General features: G+C 38.7%; 3 protein-coding genes across 13 annotated transcripts in view; 1 reads left to right on the top strand and 2 right to left on the bottom strand.

The window, feature by feature from the left end:
• The first annotated feature begins 192 nt into the window (after positions 1-192).
• Positions 193-12,732, top strand: LOC116727945 (embryonic polyadenylate-binding protein-like). 2 transcript variants are annotated; one of them, XM_032576039.1, is made up of 16 exons: positions 193-631; positions 1,220-1,413; positions 1,495-1,610; positions 3,855-3,950; positions 5,201-5,340; positions 5,429-5,523; positions 8,291-8,428; positions 8,675-8,770; positions 8,888-9,148; positions 9,457-9,544; positions 9,640-9,759; positions 9,839-9,954; positions 10,419-10,527; positions 10,618-10,748; positions 11,841-11,914; positions 12,561-12,732. In XM_032576039.1, the coding sequence occupies exons 1-15, from the start codon at positions 439-441 to the stop codon at positions 11,901-11,903; spliced, it is 1,956 nt and encodes a 651-aa protein (XP_032431930.1). In that variant the 5' UTR covers positions 193-438; the 3' UTR covers positions 11,904-11,914; positions 12,561-12,732. The 2 variants fall into 2 exon arrangements, with proteins under 2 accessions (XP_032431930.1, XP_032432777.1); XM_032576886.1 differs by lacking the exon at positions 3,855-3,950.
• Positions 12,733-14,467: 1,735 nt separating this feature from the next.
• rbm39b (RNA binding motif protein 39b) lies at positions 14,468-20,154 on the bottom strand. 10 transcript variants are annotated; one of them, XM_032584122.1, is made up of 17 exons: positions 19,908-20,131; positions 19,277-19,334; positions 18,931-19,102; positions 18,199-18,349; positions 17,836-17,885; positions 17,456-17,653; positions 17,240-17,293; positions 16,937-17,054; positions 16,696-16,848; positions 16,373-16,510; positions 16,222-16,287; positions 15,945-16,149; positions 15,770-15,856; positions 15,591-15,684; positions 15,289-15,394; positions 15,129-15,207; positions 14,468-15,051 (listed from the first exon to the last, which is right to left on the bottom strand). In XM_032584122.1, the coding sequence occupies exons 8-17, from the start codon at positions 16,997-16,999 to the stop codon at positions 14,951-14,953; spliced, it is 1,092 nt and encodes a 363-aa protein (XP_032440013.1). In that variant the 5' UTR covers positions 17,000-17,054; positions 17,240-17,293; positions 17,456-17,653; positions 17,836-17,885; positions 18,199-18,349; positions 18,931-19,102; positions 19,277-19,334; positions 19,908-20,131; the 3' UTR covers positions 14,468-14,950. The 10 variants fall into 10 exon arrangements, with proteins under 10 accessions (XP_032440013.1, XP_032436995.1, XP_032436262.1 ...); XM_032581104.1 differs by having other exon boundaries at positions 18,199-19,102; XM_032580371.1 differs by having other exon boundaries at positions 17,836-18,349.
• Positions 20,155-21,766: 1,612 nt separating this feature from the next.
• The window catches only part of slc12a5b (solute carrier family 12 member 5b), a 34,568-nt gene continuing 32,874 nt past the window's right edge, over positions 21,767-23,460 (bottom strand). Inside the window, exon 26 of the mRNA XM_032574873.1 lies at positions 21,767-23,347. Coding sequence (XP_032430764.1) covers positions 21,989-23,347 — 1,359 coding nt within the window. The 3' untranslated portion in view covers positions 21,767-21,988. The remainder of the gene's footprint in view (positions 23,348-23,460) is intronic.

Genomic DNA, 23,460 nt, shown 5'->3' with positions numbered 1-23,460 from the left:
AATTACTACATCAATGCAGCAGAATGGATTAAGGAGATCGGCCCCTGTACGTGCACCGATTGCAGTTTTCTGGTCGATTATTGATCTTTAAGAAGCCTGACTGAAAATTCCCTAATTTTTTGTGTCTGAAATGTTGCTAAATATAGCAAGAAATTCACTGAGCTGGCAACAGTGGGGTGACCATTGCTAACTACAAATGTGCAGACATGAACTGGTGAGTAGGTCTGTCAGTCAAACCTCTCTCAGAGCAGAGCAAAAGAGGACAGTGGTTAAGATCGTCTTCACATGTAACGGCCAATCACCAATCTTCCAAAATTAAGGGTATTGGGAGCCAATGTACCAGTGCAGTAAAACATGCATAGTTTCCCTAACGTAAACTAGCAATGCGTTCTACTCTCCATAACCCCCTTTTGTTTTTTCATCCAGCTGGTACGCAACATGAACAGCAGTGGTCCAGCGTATCCTCTAGCCTCTTTGTATGTTGGGGACCTGCACCCTGATGTTACAGAAGCCATGCTATATCAGAAGTTTTCTCCTGCTGGACCCATCATGTCGATCCGCGTGTGCCGGGACATCATCACCCGCAGATCCCTAGGATACGCCTACATAAACTTCCAGCAGCCAGCTGACGGTACTGCTGCCTTTATTTAAATACAGTTGGGCACAATTTATTTACAGTCCTGATTTGATTCTGACAGAGTGGGGGTTTTCAAAGTGTGGGAGAGCTAGCCTTCCCTCTGAGAGCAAATGATCAACTGTCACCTGATATTTCTATTATTTTTCTTATTGCTGTTTCTATATTTTATGAGATTTACCTGCTTAAGCTATCTTTGGCTTAAGCATGATGGCCTAATTCCTTCATCAGGATATCGTCAGTTCTGCATAGACATGATAATGAGCCATTCATTTAAGAAGGGATGCAACGAAAAGTTTCAGGGTGATGGACTTGCTAATGCAGATCTACAGAAATGGGAATAAACACAACTGGATGTTGATTCAAAATCCCCTGCATTCAAAATAACTTAAATAAAATAAATCTTGTTCCATTGTTTTAATACATGGATGCCCTTAATTATTTTGTTAAGCTCAGCAAAGACAGACTGTAAATTGGAAAACCTTTGCTAGAGGGTACAGTATTACATTTGAATGTAAAGTTGTGGCTTATTTTTGATACGTCTTCCTTCCTGATCGTGTTTTAATTTTTTAAAATAATTTTTAGCGGAGTGTGCCCTAGATACGATGAACTATGATGTCATTAAGGGTCGACCCATTCGGATAATGTGGTCTCAGCGTGACCCAGGTCTCAGGAAGTCCGGTGTGGGAAACATCTTTATCAAGAACATGGATGAGTCCATTGACAACAAGGCGCTGTATGATACCTTCTCTGCCTTTGGCAATATTTTATCCTGCAAGGTAGGCCTTTTTTTCTTTTTTGAAGATTGTTGTATACATTTTCTTTTTTTAGCATGACTCAAAATATCTGGATATTTGTAGGTTGTCTGTGATGAGAAAGGATCAAAAGGCTATGGCTTTGTTCACTTTGAGACTCAGGAGGCTGCAAATCGGGCCATTGAAACAATGAATGGGATGCTTCTGAATGACAGGAAAGTGTGAGTAAACTTTCACTGAAACTGCTTTTGCAAATAAGTCCATCTGAGGGCTACAGACTTACTTGTTGCACTGGTGGCACCTAACTTTCTTTTTCAGTGAGCTGCACCACAACAATACTGAGGTGCACCCAAGTTCTCACAGTTTCTATCCTGCTTCTTTCTAGTGGTACTGCTTCAGGAATGATTGTCTTGAATGCCTTTGAGAGGCTGGTTGTTATGCATCATTTTGGCTGTCTTTTTGTGTCTGAGGCCTGCAAGCTGGATAGCCCAGATGCATGAATTAATATGCACTGAGATGAGGTCCAAACTCGTTCCATATTTTATTTTCTTATTGGGCCTCTTTTTCCTAACAGTGGAGCTGCTCCACAGCAGAAAAAGAGATGTACAGGAATTTGTTCACAAACTTAAGTTCATGTTTTAGTCCAGCAGATTAGCTTCTGTTGTTCGATGAATTTAAAACTAACACAAATTGTCACAGCTGCTCTATTGATGCACTTGCAATGTACAAGGATGGTTTGAATCAGATAATCTTAACATCCGTAATTTCCTCCGATTCTTATTGAAAGTTGAGCATATCACCTGTGGCTGGGGAGACAAATGATTAGGCCTGTCACGATAGCAAATTTTGCTCAACGATTAATTGTCTCAAAAATTATTGCGATAAACGATAATATTGTTTGAAGCCCTTTTTACACTGATTTAATGGAAATGACATAATAATCCATCCGATTTCTTGCCAAAGATAGATACACTTTATTTTCAAAAGAACACTTAACACTGGAGCTGATAAACAAAATAAACAAAACAACCAAAAACAAAAATAAAATGGATTCTCAGTCTCCATCAACAAAAAACTCACTTGAAAAAAAAACCTAAACAACATAAAGCCAAAGTGGAAATAAATACTGCATTCAACCAAAAGAGTGCAGATTATGAAGTCTGTATATTATGTTGCCCTTCAGTAATAATTATTTAAATAGAGAAAATGGGCACATCAATAGAAAATCAATAGTTCACACTACATGATTTTTTGCTCCTATTTTTCCCCTTACAACAATCTTAGAACGTTGGTCTTTCTAAGGTTGTGTGGTGTGTTATGGTAGATCGTCGTGGCCGCTCCGATCCAAATCAGGGATTTTCCCCGACTGGGAGCGTTAAGGCAGCCTGTTGAATGTGACAGGTAGCCAATCAGAAAGCGCGGATTCCCCTCTGTGCTTTCTGAGGGGAAATTACGTCAGGGAATCCCAAACAGCTGAAACAGCGCAACACGAAGTCCAGCGGACATTGGAGATGATATGTGGAAACAACATTAATGTTTATTCAACATGCAAAGAATATAGAAATGACAAGGAGAGGAGTTGCAGCGAAATTGCTACCGCAGTTGATAAACCCGGTAACTTTTCAGCTGTTCTTCGTTAACGTGACGTAAATAGGTTATAATGATTTTCATTCAGTCAGGACTTTAGCTGACACTAGCCACATGCATTGCAGGTAGATTGTAGTAAAGCATTGATTTTAAAATTTAGTTTTAAAATTAGTTAACTGGACTTGTAGCCATTATTTTGTGCCCATTGTTGGACACCACACGGCAGGACCGAACCCGATCGAACTGTTATCGAACTGCTATACTGTATCTAGGATTTCTGTCGGCTAATGTGTGATCTGTCAGGTTTTGAAACTGGGCAGACAATCGGCCGACAGCTCTAAGATCGTGTAGTGTGCGCTGGGCTTTACACTAAGGAAATGAGGAAGGGAGGAGTCAGTGGAGAGCACCGGAGTTGAGCCTTTTTTCGTTCAGTGTCATCAACAGAAAGAAAAAAAGGCCGGAAGAGACGATAATGCCGATAATTAAAATGACGTCGATAGTTTTAATTTATCGTACGATTAATTGATTTACCGTTTATCGCGACAGGCCTACAAATGATCACCTTACTTTATGAGTACAAAGTGTCATATCTAAGGGAAGCTCTGATTGGTGTTGATGTTCTACCTTGAATGAGTGCATGAAAGACAGTTTAACAGAAATGCAAAAAGTTAGGCGCACCAGTGCTATCAAGGAGAAAAAAGTGATTGCACTCCAAAGACTTTGCCATATGTGTGACCAGATTGGTCACACATGAGCCCATTTGTCTAAACCTGAGGCCAGGCAAAGAAGTGAGCAGATATTAATTGTGCTGCTTTTTTAAGAGTGAATTTTTGCAGATGATTTCTCCATGTGTCTTTTTGTTGTTGTTGTTTACTCAGTCAAAAGACAGGTAAAAAGGAATCTGGCATTGTCAATCCAAAGGACCGTTTCCTGTGGGAAAAATGTCAGTTCTCCCAGCTTAGGTCAGCAAATAGGTAGGATCTTTGTCTAGGTTTGTTGCTCATGTTTGTATTTTAATTAGTCATGAAGGCAAAACTGATACACAAACTATTTGAAAGCTTTACTTAAACCATATTAATTCTGAAGCTGAAGTATTAAGTGTTGTAATTCGTATATTGCAAAGATATTGTTTGTCACGTTTTGCCATTACAACCAAAATCCTGGTATTTTATTGGCATTTTATGTGAGACCTAAACACAAAGTAGTGGGTAACAAAAAGGTGGAAGGAAAGTGATGAATACTTTTTAAAATTCTTCTAAATTAAAATCTAATCTCTTTAGTAAATGCAGTGTTCAAACACCTTGTGCTGTACTTACCACTAGTGGAGAGTCAGACTGCAAGGCAGGGATGTCCATAGTGCGGTTCTGTATGGCCCTGATCAGTGTTGACAAATAGCACAAAATAAGTCTGAAAACATACTGTAGGTGATTGATGCAGATAACGTTTGTTAAAAATATTTATTTGCGTGATTTTTACAAACAAATGATAAAATGGATTTTTTTTTTAGCTATAGCAGATTGTATTTTTTCATTAACCTTTCTTTATTTCTTTCACTTTTATTTAATAGTAAATTGGACCACAAACGTTCAGCCGATTTCTGTATCTTTTAAGCCTAACAATTGTAGTGCACATGACAAGGCATCGTTTGATGGCAGTTGATTGCACTAGATTTTACTTAGGGGTGTTGGAGATGCCTGAATACAAGTAATGACACTTTTCTTGTGAAACCATTTATTATTTTTGTCCCACTTTGTAATTATGCATTGTTGATTTGTCACCTATAAATAATATAGTAAAGTATGCTGAAGTTTGTGGGGAAAGTATGGAAATTGAGTGTCTAGAAATCACTCCTAATTTTAAGATTTAAAAAGTTCCTAATTTAAGAAAAGCTCAGACCCAGTTTGAATAAAACTGGGTCTGATTTTTAGATTAAAAAAATAACAAACAATGCATTGACAGTTTTATTTCTTCAAGTTTTTATAAACAAAGTTGTCAAAGAAATTATTAAACAATCTGTATTCAATGTAAATAATCCAATCCACATTTTAAAATCTTTAGAATATGTTTTGAATTGAATCTTCTACAAGTTGGTCTAGATACCACAAATTGTCAATACTGAATCATAATCCAACCTCTGCTTGATTAAAAATATTGTACATGTAAATCTGACATTTTTGCCTTTAATTTGTTGTCATATGGTTGGGTTCCTTGGCTCTGTCTCCAGGTTTGTTGGCCACTTCAAGTCTCGCAAGGAAAGGGAAGTTGAGTTTGGCTCCAAAGCTATGAAGTTTACCAATGTCTACATCAAGAACTTTGGAGACGACTTCACTGACGAGAACCTGAAGGAGGTTTTTTCTGCTTTTGGTAAGGAAATTCACATTATTGTTGATGACTGGATCTGCCAAGGCAATGTGCTTTATTATTAGTACATCCTTAACCTGTTTGCCTTCAGGGAGGACTCTCAGTGTGCGGGTGATGAAGGATGAGAAAGGCCAATCCCGAGGATTTGGGTTTGTCAACTATGCTCACCATGAGGATGCTCAGAAGGTAGCAAATGCCAGCTGACTTTATTTTATCAGACCGACTACAAACCAGTTGTCTTTTAAACAATGTACTGTGGATATTGGTATGAGTATTGTTAATAATTCTGATGTCCAAATGAAATAATGATTTTGATTTGAACTTTCGTATAACCTTATTTTAAAAAGTAGTTTTCTGGGAACCAGGACTAGACCAGGGTAGAAATCTACCCCAGAAAGCAGTCCCGGTGAGGACACAGCTCTATTTAGAGGGACACTGAACCATATGTGAAATTTTGTGATGGGATAATTAACATCTCTTAATGGATTAATTTTCCCAGCATTTTTTTCAGTTGTCTCAATTTAAATTTCCCTGTATTTAAGTTTGGCACAAATAAACCCAGTCACTCATATTGAACAGTTTATACTTGAATAAAACCATCTAACATTATTGGAGATATTAGTTAAATGTATTAAATTAAATACTGATGCTATCTGTGGTTACTAAAGGAGTAACGATCAGGCCAAAGTCCTTTTCTTTTGTCACGCCTTATGAACCCAGACGTACAGTTTACCAAAGCAGAAACACGCCAGAAAGTCTAAAGAATATTGGTGTGGGTATAAATAGACAGTATATGTTAATCAGCTTTTTACTGTTGAATAAAACCATCTAACCTTTTATTCAAGGTTAGATGCTGAAACGAGGAAGTAGCAAAATGAAAGAACAGGATTTCTGTGGGGTATCTAAAGAAAGTAAAGTCCAAATTTGAAAATCACAATTCAGGCTTTAAAATTACTGAATCATTTGGTAGTCTTAAATGATTTTAAATGCCTTAAATTTTTCCTCTTGTGTAATGAAATCTCCATCCCTTCTGATGAACAGAGAGATGCAAAACTATCATTTAAAGATGCCAGGAGCGTCTACAGTCAGTGGTGAGAGTGACACTTTGTGCTGTTCACTTGAGCTGCCTTTTTGTTGTAGCACCTCTAAATGGGTTGTTAGAAATGTTAATATGTTTCATGGAGCCAGGTTTTAATTCACCATCATCCGTTGCTATTCATATTACAATTTTTCTGTGCTATGCGCTCTGCTTTTTTTGTCATCATATCTTTGCCTTTGTAGCGAAGATGTAATGAGAAGTTATGATTACAGTAGCAGCTGCTATGGCAGCTGAATGAGCGCTATTTAGGTGAAACTTAAGGAGCTTGTTCAGTGTTTATATTTTAAAATGGAACAACATGAAGTGCATGTAGCATACCACACCGGGCTCCATTCGGACAGTTTCACTTTCCTGTTCTGGGATCCCGCTGCCATCTTTATTTTTGTATCAACTGGCTCTACTTAAGGATGACCACTGGCACCCTCTCCTGGATGGTGGCCACACTACAACACTGGAGGGTTTAAGTCAGGGGTGTCCAAACTTTTTGCAAAGAGGGCCAGATTTGATCAAGTGAAGATGCCCGGGGGCCAATAGTTTGTTCGGACATTTTTTAACTACAAAAGTTTCATGCAAATACACTCTGTTATAAAACTATTTTCATTGTCACAATTATCTTTATCTTTCAAATGACAAAAAAAACAAATATAAGCCACTGAGGCAGATGAGAACAACTCTAAAAACACAAATTCTGCAATTCTTTCATATCTGGAGAGTCAGATAACATTGAACAAACTGTATGAAATACCTTAAATTTACATGAGTTTAAAAATATCTTTGCCTCAAGAACATTTTAAACAGGAGTTATAAGTAATGCAAAGTTGTCTGTTATTATTAAATCTTAAAACAAGTTAATTTTGCTCTTGTCATTTACAATATCTTTGAGAAAGTAATAGTTTGTGTCACATCTACAGGTTCATAACATCAACAGTAATAACCAAATCTTACTCAAGAGTTTAATAAAAATAAGTGCCATAAATCCAGGTGCATAAATGTTCTTTTGGCTCTTCACTGTTGATAGTGACAGATGTTACCGTTCAAAACACTCAGTTTCATGTCCTCAGCTCTCCGTGCCACACTGTTACGTGCCAGGCAAACATTCGCAAATTCTTGCTTCTTCTCAGGGCAAATGTTCTCCACCATTTTCATAACACAGTCTTTGATAAAAGTATCTTCAGTAAAAGGTTTGCCATGTTTAGCTATTAACATGGCCACTTCGTAGCTTGCTTTGGTGGTATTTTCTTTTGACTCACAGGTCCGCGTGAAGAATCGCTGTTGTGATGCCAGTGCAGCTTGGAGCTGCTTCACTTTTTCAGCACGGTCACTCCCTGTTAGCTTGTTGTATGCGTTAGCATGTTTAGTCTGGTAGTGTCTCTTTACGTTGAACAAGGCAACCGTCTCACAAATTAGACAAGCACAATTGCCTTGATTTTCAGTGAAGAAGTATTGTAATTCCCATCTCTCTTGAAAGCGGCGGCCCTCACTGTTAACTTGTTTTCTTTGCAGTGGCCATGGCAGAAATGAGCGGAGAGGGGTTCGCTGCACGAAGGCAGACTGATAGTATTAAAGTGGTACTGCCACCATTTGGTGAAAGAAGGAATTACAGTTTCAAGTTTTATGATTTATTTATTCTGTTTGACAGTGCAGGCGGGCCATAAATAATACATTATAAGACTGAAGCTGCGGGCCGTATGAAAACTGACCGCGGGCCGTGATTGGCCCCCGGGCCGGACTTTGGACATGCCTGGTTTAAGTGAATGTTATTAATCGATTGGAACTCATTTTAATCTAATGAACCTTTAATCAACAATTAATTGTAAGTCGATTAATTGTTTGCTCCTTCTGCTTGTTTCCCAGGCTGTGGATGAAATGAATGGAAAGGAGCTTAATGGGAAGACCATTTACGTAGGTCGCGCTCAGAAGCGTATGGAGCGCCAGGGGGAGCTGAAGCGCAAGTTTGACCAGATCAAACAGGATCGCATCCAACGCTATCAGGTGTGGCTGTGTTTGACCCCAGATTACCAGAATTGTAGATTTAATCAAATTTGACACTTCAAATATGTTTTGAAGTGTCTTTCAGGAGAATGTTGTTTTTATATCATTCTCTTGAAAGACACTAACTTTCTAAGTTAAAGTTTCAGTGTTGATCATAACTGAATTCCCCAGACATGTTCAACAGGTCTCTAAATGTGAATGAAAAAAGGAACAAATAATAATTTGATGCTCTTTTTCATGGTTCAGGGGGTGAATCTGTATGTGAAGAACTTGGATGATAGCATAAATGATGATAGACTCCGGAAGGAATTTTCTCCTTATGGTACAATCACAAGTGCTAAGGTAATATTTCTGCAAAATCCACCCAATGGTGGCTATAAAGATTATATACATATATATTGACAGTATAGTGCATTGACCATTCTTTTTTTTTTACCTATTCTCTCTCATTAACTGCAGGTGATGACTGAAGGTGGCCAAAGCAAGGGCTTCGGCTTCGTCTGCTTCTCGTCTCCAGAGGAAGCAACCAAAGCAGTGACTGAAATGAACGGGAGAATTGTTGCGACCAAGCCGCTGTATGTTGCGCTGGCGCAAAGGAGGGAGGAGCGGAAAGCTATTCTAACTAACAAGTACATGCAGAGACTCGCTACCCTGAGGACCATGAGCAACCCCATCATCGACTCGTACCCCCAGTCGGGATACTACATGACCGTACCACAGGTATATTATTTGGACTATTAAGAGGAGAATTATGAACATGATTATTTGTCTGATATCAACCATCTGCCCCGTAGAATGTGTGAAGCAAAAAAAACAAACTCTGTTTTTGGTAGTGTAACTACCTTTGCTGGCTTAAAAACAGCAAATTTGCATAAATCATTTTAAAAACTTTGACTTTCTGCCCTGAAAACTCTATCCATCTAAATTGTTTTTTCTATTTAACGCCGTTCATAGTCTCTCAGGGATTTGAAATAATCCAGTGGCCTTATGTGCTTTCCATTCAGTCAAAACAACCCCTTATCTTGCAGCCTCCCACTCGCTCTTTCTACAACCACAGTGCAGTCAGCAACCTGAGACCAGTCCCTCGTTGGATGGGGCAGCCGCCCAGAGCCCAGGGTGAATTTCTTCAATTCTTTATTTAAAACAGATGTTTTTCGCTTTTTTTTTTCTTTTTCCCGATAATGGGTAAATAAAAGTGTTCATGCATCCAGGACCTTACTCAGCCCAGTATATAGGGAGTCCTCTTCCTCGCCGCGGTTCACCAACCATCACTACAGTCCGACAAGCTTCCACTCAGGCTCCACGCATCATAACCTCCTCACAAAAGACGAGTACCTAAACTATAACAGTTTTTTTCTAGATGATTTAATTGAAGTCTTACTGTTTGACGTGTTGGAGCTCTTCCTTCAGATAACATAGGGACGCAGACTGGAGGAGTGCCCAGAGGAAATCAGTACAAGTATTCGTCTGGAGTGAGGAACCCTCTGCATGTCGTTACGGTTCCTGCTCCCATGACGAGACCACAGGTACAGCTGCTGGGCCTCCATTATGTGACTTATAAACTGGATTGAGAAACAAACTTAAATATTTTAAGAGACGGTAGCTGCGTTTCCATTACAAATATGTGAAAACTTTGTTGGTAGTAAACTAATTAAAAAAAAAACACAGTTTGGCAATTGTGGTGTTTCCATTTACGGAGCCAATCGGATGAACTTTAAACAATAGCAGGAATGTTCTAACTCTTCAAACAGGAGTTTTGATGCGTTTCAAAATGATATGCATAAAAAAAAAAAATATTGTCTTTGCTTTGTTCCCCCCTAATAGAAGTCAGTGAGTTTTTAAGTTGATCTGTGCAAGTCTGACATTATTTGTGTTGTGTTTTTTACATCAAAGCATTAGGGTGTGTATGTGGGAACATTATGAGCTTTTTATTTGTGGTTAGGAAAAATAAAATTACAATAATGAATGTGGTGACTGCTTACATTCTCAGGTTGCTCCTGTGCCTGTGGCTGAACCAGCAGCTCACATTCCAGGCCCGGAGTCTCTCACCTCTTCAATGCTGGCTGCAGCTCCGCTCATGGATCAGAAACAACTCCTTGGTCTGTCTTCTCTCAGTTTATCCTTTCCCTTTATCATGTCGTCTGTTTGTATTTGTTTCCATACTTCCTTCTCCTTGCTGTGACACACAGGGGAGCGACTGTATCCACTGATTCATGCCCTTCACCCAAACCTGGCAGGAAAGATCACAGGGATGCTGCTAGAGATCGACAATTCAGAGCTGCTGCTCATGCTGGAATCACCGGAGTCCCTGAACTCTAAGGCACATTAATTTTTCATTCAGTCCCTTCAGATTTTACACATCTTTATTAGGACAGACTGTCATCATAGACTGTGTAGTACATACCTCCACAAAAATCTATTAAGTATCAAATAGTGTCGATCCCAAAGTTGTATAAATAACACCTGCAGTAATTTTTGTGGATACAAGAATGAGATTAAGGCAAAATATAGTGAAATATTTTTTATTTGCCCATTTGTCTTGTGTTGGTGCATTGAATATGTTTATTCTCAATGAGAATTAGGTGCGTAGTTTTTTTTTCGTCCTTAACTTATGAGTGTCCAGCTCCCATCCTCAAGGGTTCCAACCCGTGATTTAAATGTCCATCTACCTTCTCAGCATATCGATGTTCACACTGCAAATGTAGTCCAAATCTGATTGTTTTTCTTTCTCTTTTTTGAAGTTGAGTGACCAGATTAGACTTGTTGAAATAAATGTAAAGGCTCGGATATGGGCCATATCTGATTTTTGTTTTTTTGTCAGATTTGAGTCACTTCTGTATGTAGTCCTTTATCTGATTAGTATTCAAGCATTTTGAATGCGATTTCAGTTGGACCTACCAAAGTGGTTTTGATGTGACTTTGATCCCTCTTTCCATTGTCGTTCCCCAATACTGTGCACCGGCAGGAGTTGTTAGTAGTGAGAAAAATGGACAACAACATTTCACTCTTTTTCAATCTGTGTTGAACACTTTAGAAATGTAAATGCACATTTCCTTCATGTTTTCCACACCAATGAGTACAGTGCAAGATATTATCATTCTTTTGTGCATGCCAGTCAGTTTGGAACCAAATAGTTCGCACTGAATTCAGATATGGGCAAGATTTTAAAAGTAATGTGAATGACCATACAAAAAAACTGATTCGAGCATCAAGATCTGCAGTGTGAATGTAGCTGTAATGTTCTACTGAGGCCTGCTAATGAACCATCATGTGATTCAGGCAGGGAAAGAACCAGAACATGTAGGATACCGACCGCAGAGGACACTGCTGAAACTGATGCTGTTCTTGGTAATCCAGAGGAATCCGGGAGTTAAGATGTTCTTTTCATCTCTGTCCCGTTTCTTTCTTTCAGGTGGAAGAGGCAATCGCTGTCTTGCAGGCTCACAAGGCAAAAGAGTGTTCTCCAAAAAAGTGAAACAATTTAAGGTCAGCTTTAAATCTTTTAAATGCATTTGCAGCATTTTGTTCATAAGTACAAAATGGGTTGCAGCATTTTTGTTTTTTGCAATAGTTAGGTATATTTGTTAGACTGTTTCATCTTTCTAGTGCTAGTGCTTCAGCCATAAACCATTCCAGCTATAAAAGGTAATAAGAGGTTTAATTAATGGTGTTAAATTAGGTGGCTAATTTTTCAAAAATATTTAACACTTTTTGATCTTTAGAGTGATATCATATCTTGAGGCTGCTGTTGCACCTGAATTGTCCCACAGTTTTATTGTGTGTGGGACAATAAAGGCTATTTCTATTCTATTTGATTTAAATCGGCTCAAAATTGAACTGCTGGTAGCTTTTGATGCATTTTACTTGCTGTACTTCTCAATTGCAGGTGTTTTTAAAAATGCTACTTTATGTAGTGATTTTTATGGAAGTAAAAAATAAAATAATCTTTAGCTCTAGATGCATAGTTGGACACAATACATCTCAGTAAATGTCCAACTAATTGGCTTATATTTTGGAAAGATTACTCACCAGCTAACAGCTAAAACTGGGCATGAATAAATAGTTTATTCATGCCATATTTTTCCCAGGTAGATGAGCACAAAGACCTAATTATGTGTTTTGTTTTTCCCAGGTGTGAACATTGTTCTAGAGGAGAAAAAAGGTTCTAAGTATCAGTTTTGGGAAAAAGAGAGCAAAGAATAAAACTTGACATGTTTAGAATGATAGTGAAATGTTTCTGAAGTTCAAGCTATTTTGTTGTTGCAGTGACTTTTGTTAGAAGATAAAGTTTCCAGAATACGCATTAAATTTGTGTTGTGTCATACTTTTATATCAAAAGTGAATACTTCTATACCATTTCATCCCCTGGTTTGCATTTAATCAATTTACATAAATGGACCAGAATTCAGAGCTAGTCGAAGATGTGAGAATATTGAGATGTCTTTATGGCTTCATCTACAAGTGCATCGCAGTAAACTGGAAAATCACCAAAAGGTTATTCAGTAATTCAGTTCAAATGGTCAAGCTCGTATAGTTTTATTAGACGTTGATGTATTAAGTGTTGTAAGATAACGGCTAATGACCACAAAAATCAGCTTCCTAGAAAATTAAATAACACTTTTTTTCCAATTCATTGTCAGCATGTACTGTACAGTGTATGTACTCATTACTTGGTCAGGATTTCCTTCGCTACATCAGTGGAGACAAACTGCTTGTGGCTCTGAAATGAATAACAAAGACCAGGTGTCTTCAATGCGGCCTTAATGTGATTACATTTGGTCTGTTTTCTCATCCTGTTGACAGACTTTTATAGATTGTCTTGGGGGTCTAGGTTTGGTAGTTTACATCAAATAAAGTGCCATAGTTGTTAAATTAGGTACTCTAGGCAGTACGGGCAGGTGCCAAGTCCAGCTGGAAAATTAAATCGGGATCATTTTAGGGTTTATCACCAGAGGAAAGCATGAAGTACTTTAAAAACAAACCTGGTGGACAGCTGTCTTCATGTTGGACTGGACAAGACAGTGGACCAGCAGATGGACTCCCTGAATCATCTCTGGCTGTAGAAATTAAACACTTGACTTCAAGTAATTTGGGGACTCTCCAGACTTTAAGGATCTTGATTTCCATATAAAATCTGAAAAGAGGACTTCAAATTAAGCGCAACAATCCAAACCCTCCAGCACAGGCAAGATTTGAGGCCGTCTCCAGTCTGGGATAAATCTATGTGGCAACTCTCACAAAACCTGAATGGACGTTGCTTTAAAATCACAAAGGCGACGGTTCTCTTTTACAAACAGCCTTCCATTTATGGAGTCTGTTTCTTGATCTGTTTAACTTCAGTGCAGACAGTTCAAAGAGGTGTACCGTTTCCCTTTACTGTAATGACAGCGAGGAAGGAGACTCAGTTTATTTTGAATATCTGTACTGGCTAGCCACATGGATGCATGTGATGGAGCATTGTCCTGCATAAAACAAATCTTTTTGAAAGATGACCCCTTCCTGTAGCACTGCTTTAAGGTAAATAGTTATGGAATATGACATAACTGGAAGATGATTATTCCTGGTAGCTTCATGCTAGTTGATAATTATTTGCATCTTTCAAGTTTATTATGACCCTGCTCACAAAGTTGCAACAATGTTAAGAATTTAAAGAGTGCTAGGCAGTTTTCAGCGTCAACTGTTTTTGGCCATGTTAAGTTACCTAATAATTCTGCACAGCTTGTTACAGTGTTGATGTTGTTAGGCCACATCACCTGTTATGTTTAAATCCATTAAGTATGCAAAGTTTATCCAGCTTGGGTTTAGAAACTGCCTAAAAATATGGTAAAAAAAACTTGATAATTATGTGCTGTGATTTACAATATTAGTGTACTTGAAGTCTATTTTACACCCACATACACCATACAATTAGTATATCAGCAATACATTTGTGAACATTTTATCTACAGGTAAATTTAAAATTTTTGCTAATTCACTTATCACCATGCATACAATATGAGCTCCTGGTGTCCTCAGTAAAATGAAAACCATAGGCTCCAATGCTGCTATTAAGACTTTAATCACAAATTGAACCTGGCCTGACAAACTCAAATGGGAACAAAAGAATGAACTGAGGTTTGCCAGATTTATTGGAAGCCTTCATACAAAAGAAATTATGGCTGTATAAAGTTACAAAGGATTACCATTGACATCAATATACTTTCAGCATTTTAGGTCAATTAACCCAACAGTATTCTGTAATTTCAAGGTAATGAATTTAAAACGGCTGAGTTTAACGAGCAGATAAGACGATATTTAAAAATGTACAGACCAATAGATATCTGCAGATTACTTTTCAGTGGTAGTATACAACACAGACCACAAATCTGAAAAGCAACTTCAAAAAAAGAAAAACCTTGATAAATGTGAGGCCACTTCATCAGTACACAGCCAACTAAATTTCAATGCATCTTTGCTTCAATTGAGATTTTTATGAAATGCAAACAAATGTATTTACATAGATTTTCTGAAACACGTCTCAGACTATCGACGTGAAGGCATTAGAAGCTGCTTTGCCGTTACTGAATCTGGGAAGAGGTTGTGGTAGGTTGGTAAAGGAACATAAGCAGCTGTTATCATTTTACCTGAAAGGGAAAAAAAAAAAAACGTCATTCATAGCTTACAAGTCTCCATTTACTGCTGCAGCAGCTACTTAACATACCTGCAAACCAGCGTCCATGAAGTGCATTTACTGTTGCCATTGCTGCAGGTATTGAGGGACACTTCACATACACATTACCCTGTGCACAAAAGAGACAACTGATTAAAATATGGAAGATTGTTGTAAACTATAGAATATTGCTGGATGATTACAAATTTACCTGAGGAGAGTTCTTATCAACGTAGATGTGTACGACTCCCCCGTGCTTGTTGCATTCATCAATCACATCGTCTTGGATTTCAGAGGCCCAGTTGGGATCGTTTTCTCTAATGGAAAAAAATAGATAAGTATATCATGCCAGATGATATACATGGTGATAGTCATGTTTTTTATTCCTTTTGCTACCAAAAATATTTCACAAAGTAACTTTTTACATACAAATAAAAAAGAAGGACGTAACAGCAGCCAAACACTTAAAAGAAATTTGAGAAGATCTGTGAAGCAATTAGAAACGGTTCTTACGCCTGCGGGTTAAACAGGTTGGACAGCTGCAGACAGTGTGTGGCCAGCGGCTGTGATGGGAGGTTCAAGGCTTGGCTTGGTGCAGGAGTAGGAACTATGAGAAGAATACAGATCTGTTACTGACATTTTTGTGGTGAAGTAGGCTTAGGAGAGGGCGGGGTTACTATTTTGCTATTCACCTGCTGGAGGAGGTATGCCCCCAAAAGGTATGGATCCAGTCATCTGCAGAGCCTGCTGAGCAGCAGGGGGGATTTTCAAGCCAGTTCCTGTGGAGGAAGAGGAACATTTTTCAACTTTAATATTGAAATTAATTTATAACCAGGACTGAAAAACACATCTGCATTTGTAACAAACCTTCCGCCAGCCGAGCCATGAGCTGCAGACGGCCTGTTGTGCCAAGGTCGATGCCAGTCCTCTCCAGCTCATCGTTGTCCAGGAAAGAACTAGCAGTGGAAGAATCTGAACGTTCTGTGACGTGGCCCACCTTCATGGGACGTCCTGCCAGCTCAAACCCGTTCAATTGCTCCAACGCCTTCTTTGCACACTCTGCATCTGCAAACTTCAGAGAATAAAGAGTCTAAAGACTGAAGCTGGCAGCGAGCATTGGTTCTAACAGCAAAGCTTCAGTTACCGATATGAAACCATATCCTTTGGATCTCCCAGTCTCGCTGTCCATCATGAGTTGGATCCCTTCAATCTACGAAAAACCAACAGGAAAAGATGATGAATATCAAAGCACATGAAATGAACATGCACTGTAAAACATAAATCTTCTTTCTAACCTTTCCAAAAGGTTCAAAAATTCCTCGCAGCATTTCTTCAGTGATGTTAAAATGTAGTGAACCCACATAAAGTCTCATTGGACCTGCGCTGCCCTTCTGTAGGTTATTGGCTGCAGCAGCAGCTCTATTTTTCTCCGCCTGGAAATAAATTAACAAGATTTAATTAAACTGAGAAGAAATTATACAATAAATACTGCTTCCTTAATAATGTTACATCAGGTAAAATTAATTTGTTCAACTTCTAGCAAAGCTTTTACCATCATTTCATATCAGACTAATGTCTCTAAAGCATCTACATGTTTGGTGGATTGAGCTGAACTGACCTGAGAAGCCTGGACAATGATGGGCACACCTAAAAGCCTCTGACCAGTTAGTCCAATTGCCAGTGGTACAGAAGACGACTCCACAAACTCTATGTATGCAATACCCTTTGACCTCCGAGAGTTTCTATCAGAGATGATTCTCACATCTCTGACCTGCAGTTAAGTGAGAAGAAAAAAAAAGACATAAGATAATTTCCAAATCAAAGCTGATTAGTCAGAAAATGTATCTAACGGAGCTGACCTTTCCAACAGCTGAGAAGAAATCCTCCAGGTCACGAGCTCTGATTCTAGCAGCAAGCTGCATGCAGAAAACTGTGCGGGCATCCCTTTCCTCTGGTGTCAGATTGTCGATTGGTTGCCTTGATGACAGGAAGAAAAAATGGTCAAATACAATTCTGTTGAAAGTCCAACAAACAGCAGCCACAACATGCTCATAAAATATCTGCTTAAAACAAAAGTTTCTGATGTGAAACATGAGAACAGGAAAAGCTTTTGACTTTCATACCCAAGCATGAAAACAAGCTGAACTGTTTGGTGAACTTACCTAACAGGACTCTTTTCTTTTTTGAAGGGACTTCGACTTCTGGAACGTTTTCGACTAAAATAATGAACAGAGAAAAAAAAGTCAGCTTTTGTTTTGAATGTTACACTTGAATCGCTGCCTCTCTAACCATCCTTATCAAACAACATATAGAGTTCCCAGAACATATATGCTCTGGCTGAGTGAATGTGCCACATTAACAGTTAAGGAGCTACATACATGGGGCTCTTGCGTGCTTTGTAGCGCCCAGCCCGATCCCTGCTTTTGGAGCCGCTGCGATGGCGCTCCCTGCTGCGGCTGCGCTTTTTATCTTTGCTCCTGCTTCTTTTCTTGCTCTTCTTCCTGTCTCTGCTCCTGCTACGGCTTTTCTTCTTCTTTGAGCCTGGACTGCGGCTCCTACTCCGACTCCTTCTCTTCCTGAGGCACATTAAAACCAAGAAGGAAAATTACCACAAGCAACATTTTTGTAAAGTGCGAAATTTAACTTGATCTAAATCTATAAAGATTTCGATCAAGACAATTTCAATTTATTAATATGGTGTGAATCACAACACCTTTTTTTTGGAAAATTCTGTGAACGAGTAATGACCAAAACTTACTTCTTGCCGTGTTCATCGTGTCCATTTGCATGATAGGACTTGTTCTCATCCTAAGCAAGGTTTATAGAAGAACATCATGAGGACGTAGATGAAACATTTCAAGTCGTCAAGGTAAAGGGGGTTGGGGGTGAGAAGAGAAAATGCAAAAATATATTCAATTAATAATAATTCATACTTTCTAACAAATCTGGACAGTTCTTCCACCACCCCAATACCTTCCTTCCCCCCCCAATATAAGGCTGGTCAGTACTTAAAGCTACAATGAAAAAGTTAAAGGGATGTCCAACATATTAGCAGAGTTCAGGAAGCTTTGATAACTGTCAGGTCCTCTCCACCATCCCCCCCTCCCCTAGCAGGTCGTACCAATGCCACTATTTGTGCCTAAACACGTGACCACGCATGGCCCATGGCCACTAAAAGAGATCCTGTGTGGTTGGTGTCAGTCCAGTGATCTTCACCCATTTTCGTTCTTGGACTGTAAGAGCTCGATGCCACCTCTGTCACACATCTTGCCCTGAAGCAAACAGGGATTCACACTTCTTAGTAATACTGACGCCCAAAAAATAAATAAAAATGATCAAAAAAAGCCACCTTTTAACACTAAAATTATCTGAAGATTGCATGAATATTTACAATTGTTTGGCTTAAGAAAAATAACAACTGAAAATACAAGGTTTTCTTAAACAACAATTACACTAAATACGTTGTATTTTACAGTCATTTCACTAAAATGTCATGGTAATATGTCTTGTGTAGCATGCAATTAAATCAAGATGCTGAAAGAGGCAGTATTCATATTTACGAGAAAAATATTCATCTAAACTAACCAGCGTAACTGGCATAATTAAATACTTTGTTAGGGGAATAAGTGCATCAAAAGTCTTTGTGGCTCAGGGACATCCTAGTGCAATTAAGTAATCAAATATTTAAGGAAGTTCATACAAGTAATGTTCTCCACACAGTGAAATGTTATGAATATTCACAATTAAATGCACATTACAAAGGGGGATAGGAGTCAACAAGCCAATTGTAAATCTGAATACTGCCTCCTTTGCTGGACAGATAAAGATGGGCTCATCAACCATTGGCATTCACCTTGTTGGAACCGAATTGGGACTGGATGGTTCTAGGTTGAATCTCTTTTAGTCCTAAAGTGAACCACAGTACATCAGTATATGCGCAATAACTACCTTCCTTTTTTTTCACAGTTCACAGTGGAATCAAAGATGAATTCATGGGAGTAGAGGTGAGATATCATTAGGGAAGTCTATAAAGAGAGATAGATGTGGATTTATTTATATTTCTGTATTGCGTTTTTAAATAACTCAATCACCAGACACAACATTCAAGTGAACTTCTTCATAACAACAAAACTTTAAGATCTAAGCAAAACAAGGACTATAACAGTTTACAGGCCCCATTTCTTCAACTCTCAACTCACCTTTCTGTAAGGCGCTTCCAGCATGGCCTCGACGTCAAAATCATCCGCCATTTCGATCCTGCAAATAAAAAAAATAAAAATAAATAAAAACCCGCTTCTGATAAAATAAAAACACCCAAACACACACACGAGAAGATTCCAGAAGGAGGGAGGTAGACGGGTTAGACATGATGGGTGCTCCTATAGTATCAAAAAAACCATTTAGTTTTTCATGTAAACACATGTTCAGGTTATTATTCGGATAATGGCGCCAATTGTGAAGCTACGCATATAACTACGGTCTGCTAAAACGTTTTAACACAATTCTCAAGCCACGCACGGGTTTACGTCGCTTCAAGCTATTGCTAACTAGCTATAGCTTGAAGACACTTTACCGTCACTTTAATTTTAACCAATTTGTTTTTTTTTAAACTAAGCTTTAACAAACAGACAAACGAGACTCTCGATAAACAGATAAACCAGTTAGCATAATAAATAAAATACTCAACTACTTAGAAACGGTTACAGTTACAGGGCCGCAGAATGCGTCTGGGTGGATAAAACAAGCGTTTAGTTCAGGGTGCCAAAATGGCCACTCTGACTCGAAGCGTTTCCGCGGCAGCGAGCTGAAAGTGGCAAACAATGACGTTACCGTCTGAAATGGAGGATATGCTGGGCCAAAGTCTGAATACCACGGCTAATATGCTGCTGACGAGATTGGCGTCGACGGTTATCCCCTTCTTAAACACAGACAGCAGCAGTGAAATAAGACGTTTTGAAGTTATGTAACCTTTTCTTTTTCCTTTTCTGCTATTAGAAGCTACTCGAGGCAGGTCGTGGCTTTACGATCTCCTTCCGTCTCCTTCGTCTTCTTCTTCTTCGATTGTTGCTTAAGTGGTGAAAAATTATAACGTTACTGCCACCTGCTGGTTCGAAGTATACATTGAGTGTATACAGTATTTATGTCCTATCTAGAAGGAATTAAACGTTCAGATTATCAGAGATTTTTTTGTGTGCTAATATATCAAGTTGAAAGTTAAAGGACTTATTTTGTGAAAATCAGACTGAATATTTGGATAATTTATCTTTTTCTCTGTAAGTTCGTTCAGACTTTTTGAAATGATATGTAGAACTGCAGCTCAAGAAAATCTATCTGCCCCCATTGATAGGAAAAAGATAAACACTAGGTGATTTTATTTCGGAAAATTGTTTGTAATGTAAAATTCTGATAAAATGCGGACGTTTGCATTTATTGAATGACAAAGAATGACAAATATGAAGTGTTAAGTGGTATATGTTGGCAAGGCAATGTAGACCATTTTTCAAAGGTTTAAAATTAGCTTGTGGAGATAGAATACAAATACATTTAACAAAAACACTTATGTATTATTTAGACTTATTTAGGCTGCACTAGCCTACAACAAAGGGATGGCCAGATTTATATTGGTTCCCTTGGTTTTTAACTTCTACTATTAGTAATAGTTAAATCTGTAAATTTTTTAAAAATAACAACATTCTATTTTTATTCATATTTTGTAATTCTTTTAGAATTAAGATTATATAACTTAAAAAATATTAAAAATTTTGGCAGAATGTATTGGGATATCTTTGGAATTAGTCTGAAACAATGGAAAACGAATATACAGTGCCTCTATGTTTATTTCACTGCAATACATCTAAATGCAGATAATTTTTCATTTTGTTTAAAGTCTCACACATTACTTTGTAATTGGATTTTACTTTTTTAAACACTCATTTCCATCCAAACCTAAAATAACATTGACAGCAGCTCATCCAATGCAAGAGTTACACATTAGTTATTTTTTTAGGGTGAGAAGGAGGTCAACATTAAGTATACTTGAGGAGTTAAATGTTGAACAGTAAGAGGTGTGAGGGTAATTAAGTGTCTAACATTCAAAACTGTAGTCTTGAAACAAACAACTTTTTTTAAACACCTGATTTTTAAATGTAATCTAAACGGTAACCTCATATTGAAACGTATTTCTTTAAAATTTGTGATTCTAAACATTTATTGTAAATAAAAACATATTCTAATTGTAATTTGTGTTTCAATTAAAGCACATTGGGTTTGTTTCAGTTATTTGTTGCCATCTATTCAATGATGTAGCATTTGCAGCAGCAGAACTGCTTATTGTTGTAAACACAGAACGGATTGTTTTCTTGACAATGAACACCTTTCTCAGACAAATATGTTTAATGGAAGAGTGGCTGCTCATTAGCAGCACATAAAAGGATATATTCTTTTGTCATCCCTAAAGGAAAAGTGGATGAAATACATAGGGATAAGATCAGACTTCTCTCCACTAACCTAAAACAACATCTCAGTTCAAAATAATTTTGATCCAAGAATGTTAAGCAATTGTGTTTGCATAAATCTGTGTCTAAAGCAGCAAGGGATTGAGCTGGCTAAGGTTCAGAGATGAAGACGTGGTTTTGCTTTCTCTAAAATACAGGATTAAATGTTAAATTAACTAAGCAGTTGCATAACAATGTAGTATTCAGTACTTTATTAATTTTAGTGTTTGATAATACAATTACTTTTTGCAGGTAGCAGCTGACAGCTCTGTTTTTGTGGAGCATGAATTATATCAACAAAGTTACTGAAAGGTATTGCAAAAATATAAATGCCTACAAGAATTCTAGAGTGTAATGAATATAAACATGTATTTAATAGTGAGATACACACATCTTCAGTCAGTTCAAAAGACCAAGTTAGGCACATTTATTTTCTATGTTATTGTCCATTAATTGGATGACAACTCTTTGGTGCTGCACATCTGGAGACTCCTCTGCAGTCATTTTGTAGCTGAGTTTAAGTGGCGCATCATAATCTGGGGGAACTTCAAAAAACACCACATCATCAAAGCAGAGATCATCCGAAGGAGCTGCAAGGTAAGGCAGCTTCAACACATAACCTGTCAGAATGCCCCCCAGTGCCGACAGTCCTATCGTGGAGAATAGAGCTGCAACCTGGAAGAGAGCCTGCTCCCTTGCAGTCCTTCCCAATCCCGGTTTTAAACCTGGAATCAGCATCTGCAGTTCTTGCAGTTTCGGGTCCCCCTCCACTGGTGCTCTGTGAGTAAAGATCTCATACAGACTTGGGCCGTAAACTTCCTCATCAGCCATCAGAATAGCACATATCCCTGCTGCGCATGATATAAGTCCTGTTAGTCCGTGCAGATTGTGTATCCCACACTGATCCTGGATCCTGCAGCGTTGTGCTAAGAATGGGCTCAGGTACTTGTAGCCCAGCATGCAGGCAGTGCAGCCCATCATACCCAGCACATACGCAGCTGCAGGTGATATCATCATATCCACAGATGCCCCAACTGTTACTCCCCCAGCCAGGGTCACATTCTGAATATCTGCCATGGTGAGCTTTCCTTTTTTGTTCAGCATTGCAGACAGAGCAAATGCAGTCAGTGTGGAGGCGCTGAGGCCAATAAAGGTGTGCAGGATGGCTCTGTGCTGGTCATCCCCTTTAAGGGTCAGTGCTGAGTTGAATGAGGGCCAGAACACCCAGAGGAACAAGGTGCCCATCACAGACAGGATGTCCGAGTGGTAGCTGCTGTTCTCCTTAACATGACCCTCCGTTAAACCTGACCTGTATAGCACAAACGTCACACCCAGTCCAAAATAACAAGCAAAGAGATGGATGAGAATAGACCCTCCTGCATCATTAATCTTCAGATACTTCAGAACGATCCACTCTGTGACCGCAAACACAGGCACCTCCAACAGAGTCATGACCAGCAGCTGCAGCGGGCTGGTCTTCCCCAGCACCGCTCCGAAAGAGATGAGGACCACCGCACAAGCAAATTCTGCATTTATGAGGTTCATAACTCCAAAGTGGATCTTCCCATTATGATAGAACTGGAAGTAGCCCTGCACCAGGATGGCCCACTGGATGGCAAAGGTGGCAGTCAGAAAGTTAAAAACCATCCCACCGAAGCCGTAGAGTCGGAAAAATGCCAGCAAACATCCAAAGCCGAGAAAAATCATGACCTGTATATCTGTGAAGAACGGGTAATCCTTGTACATGTCATTGTGCATTGGATTTGTCTGATTGGTCTGAAAACGGGCATCAGCATGTTCGTCGTAGGTCACAAAGCCAAAGTAGATGGCAACAAAAATCACCTGGGATACAAACAGGAAAACGGGTAATCTCACTCGAAGGTTAGTCG

The sequence above is a fragment of the Xiphophorus hellerii genome, chromosome 1 (assembly GCF_003331165.1).
Source record: "Xiphophorus hellerii strain 12219 chromosome 1, Xiphophorus_hellerii-4.1, whole genome shotgun sequence".
Lineage (NCBI taxonomy): Eukaryota > Metazoa > Chordata > Actinopteri > Cyprinodontiformes > Poeciliidae > Xiphophorus > Xiphophorus hellerii.
Note: the sequence above shows the minus strand (reverse complement) of the source record. Positions and strands in the feature narration are given on the sequence as shown.

Bases quoted from the DNA above. Each gene is read 5' to 3' on its own strand.
- LOC116727945 (XM_032576039.1), top strand. From the start codon at position 439: ATGAACAGCAGTGGTCCAGCGTATCCTCTAGCCTCTTTGTATGTTGGG. The intron at 1,611-3,854 runs GTGAGTAAACTT...TTGTTTACTCAG, and splicing joins CTTCTGAATGACAGGAAAGT to TCAAAAGACAGGTAAAAAGG. The intron at 9,149-9,456 runs GTATATTATTTG...CTTATCTTGCAG, and splicing joins ACTACATGACCGTACCACAG to CCTCCCACTCGCTCTTTCTA.
- rbm39b (XM_032578787.1), bottom strand. From the start codon at position 19,327: ATGGCGGATGATTTTGACGTCGAGGCCATGCTGGAAGCGCCTTACAGA. The intron at 17,886-19,276 runs GTGAGTTGAGAG...AACCTTGCTTAG, and splicing joins TGGAAGCGCCTTACAGAAAG to GATGAGAACAAGTCCTATCA. The intron at 15,857-15,944 runs GTTTGTTACAAA...CTTCCTCCACAG, and splicing joins CATGGCTCGGCTGGCGGAAG to GAACTGGCTTGAAAATCCCC.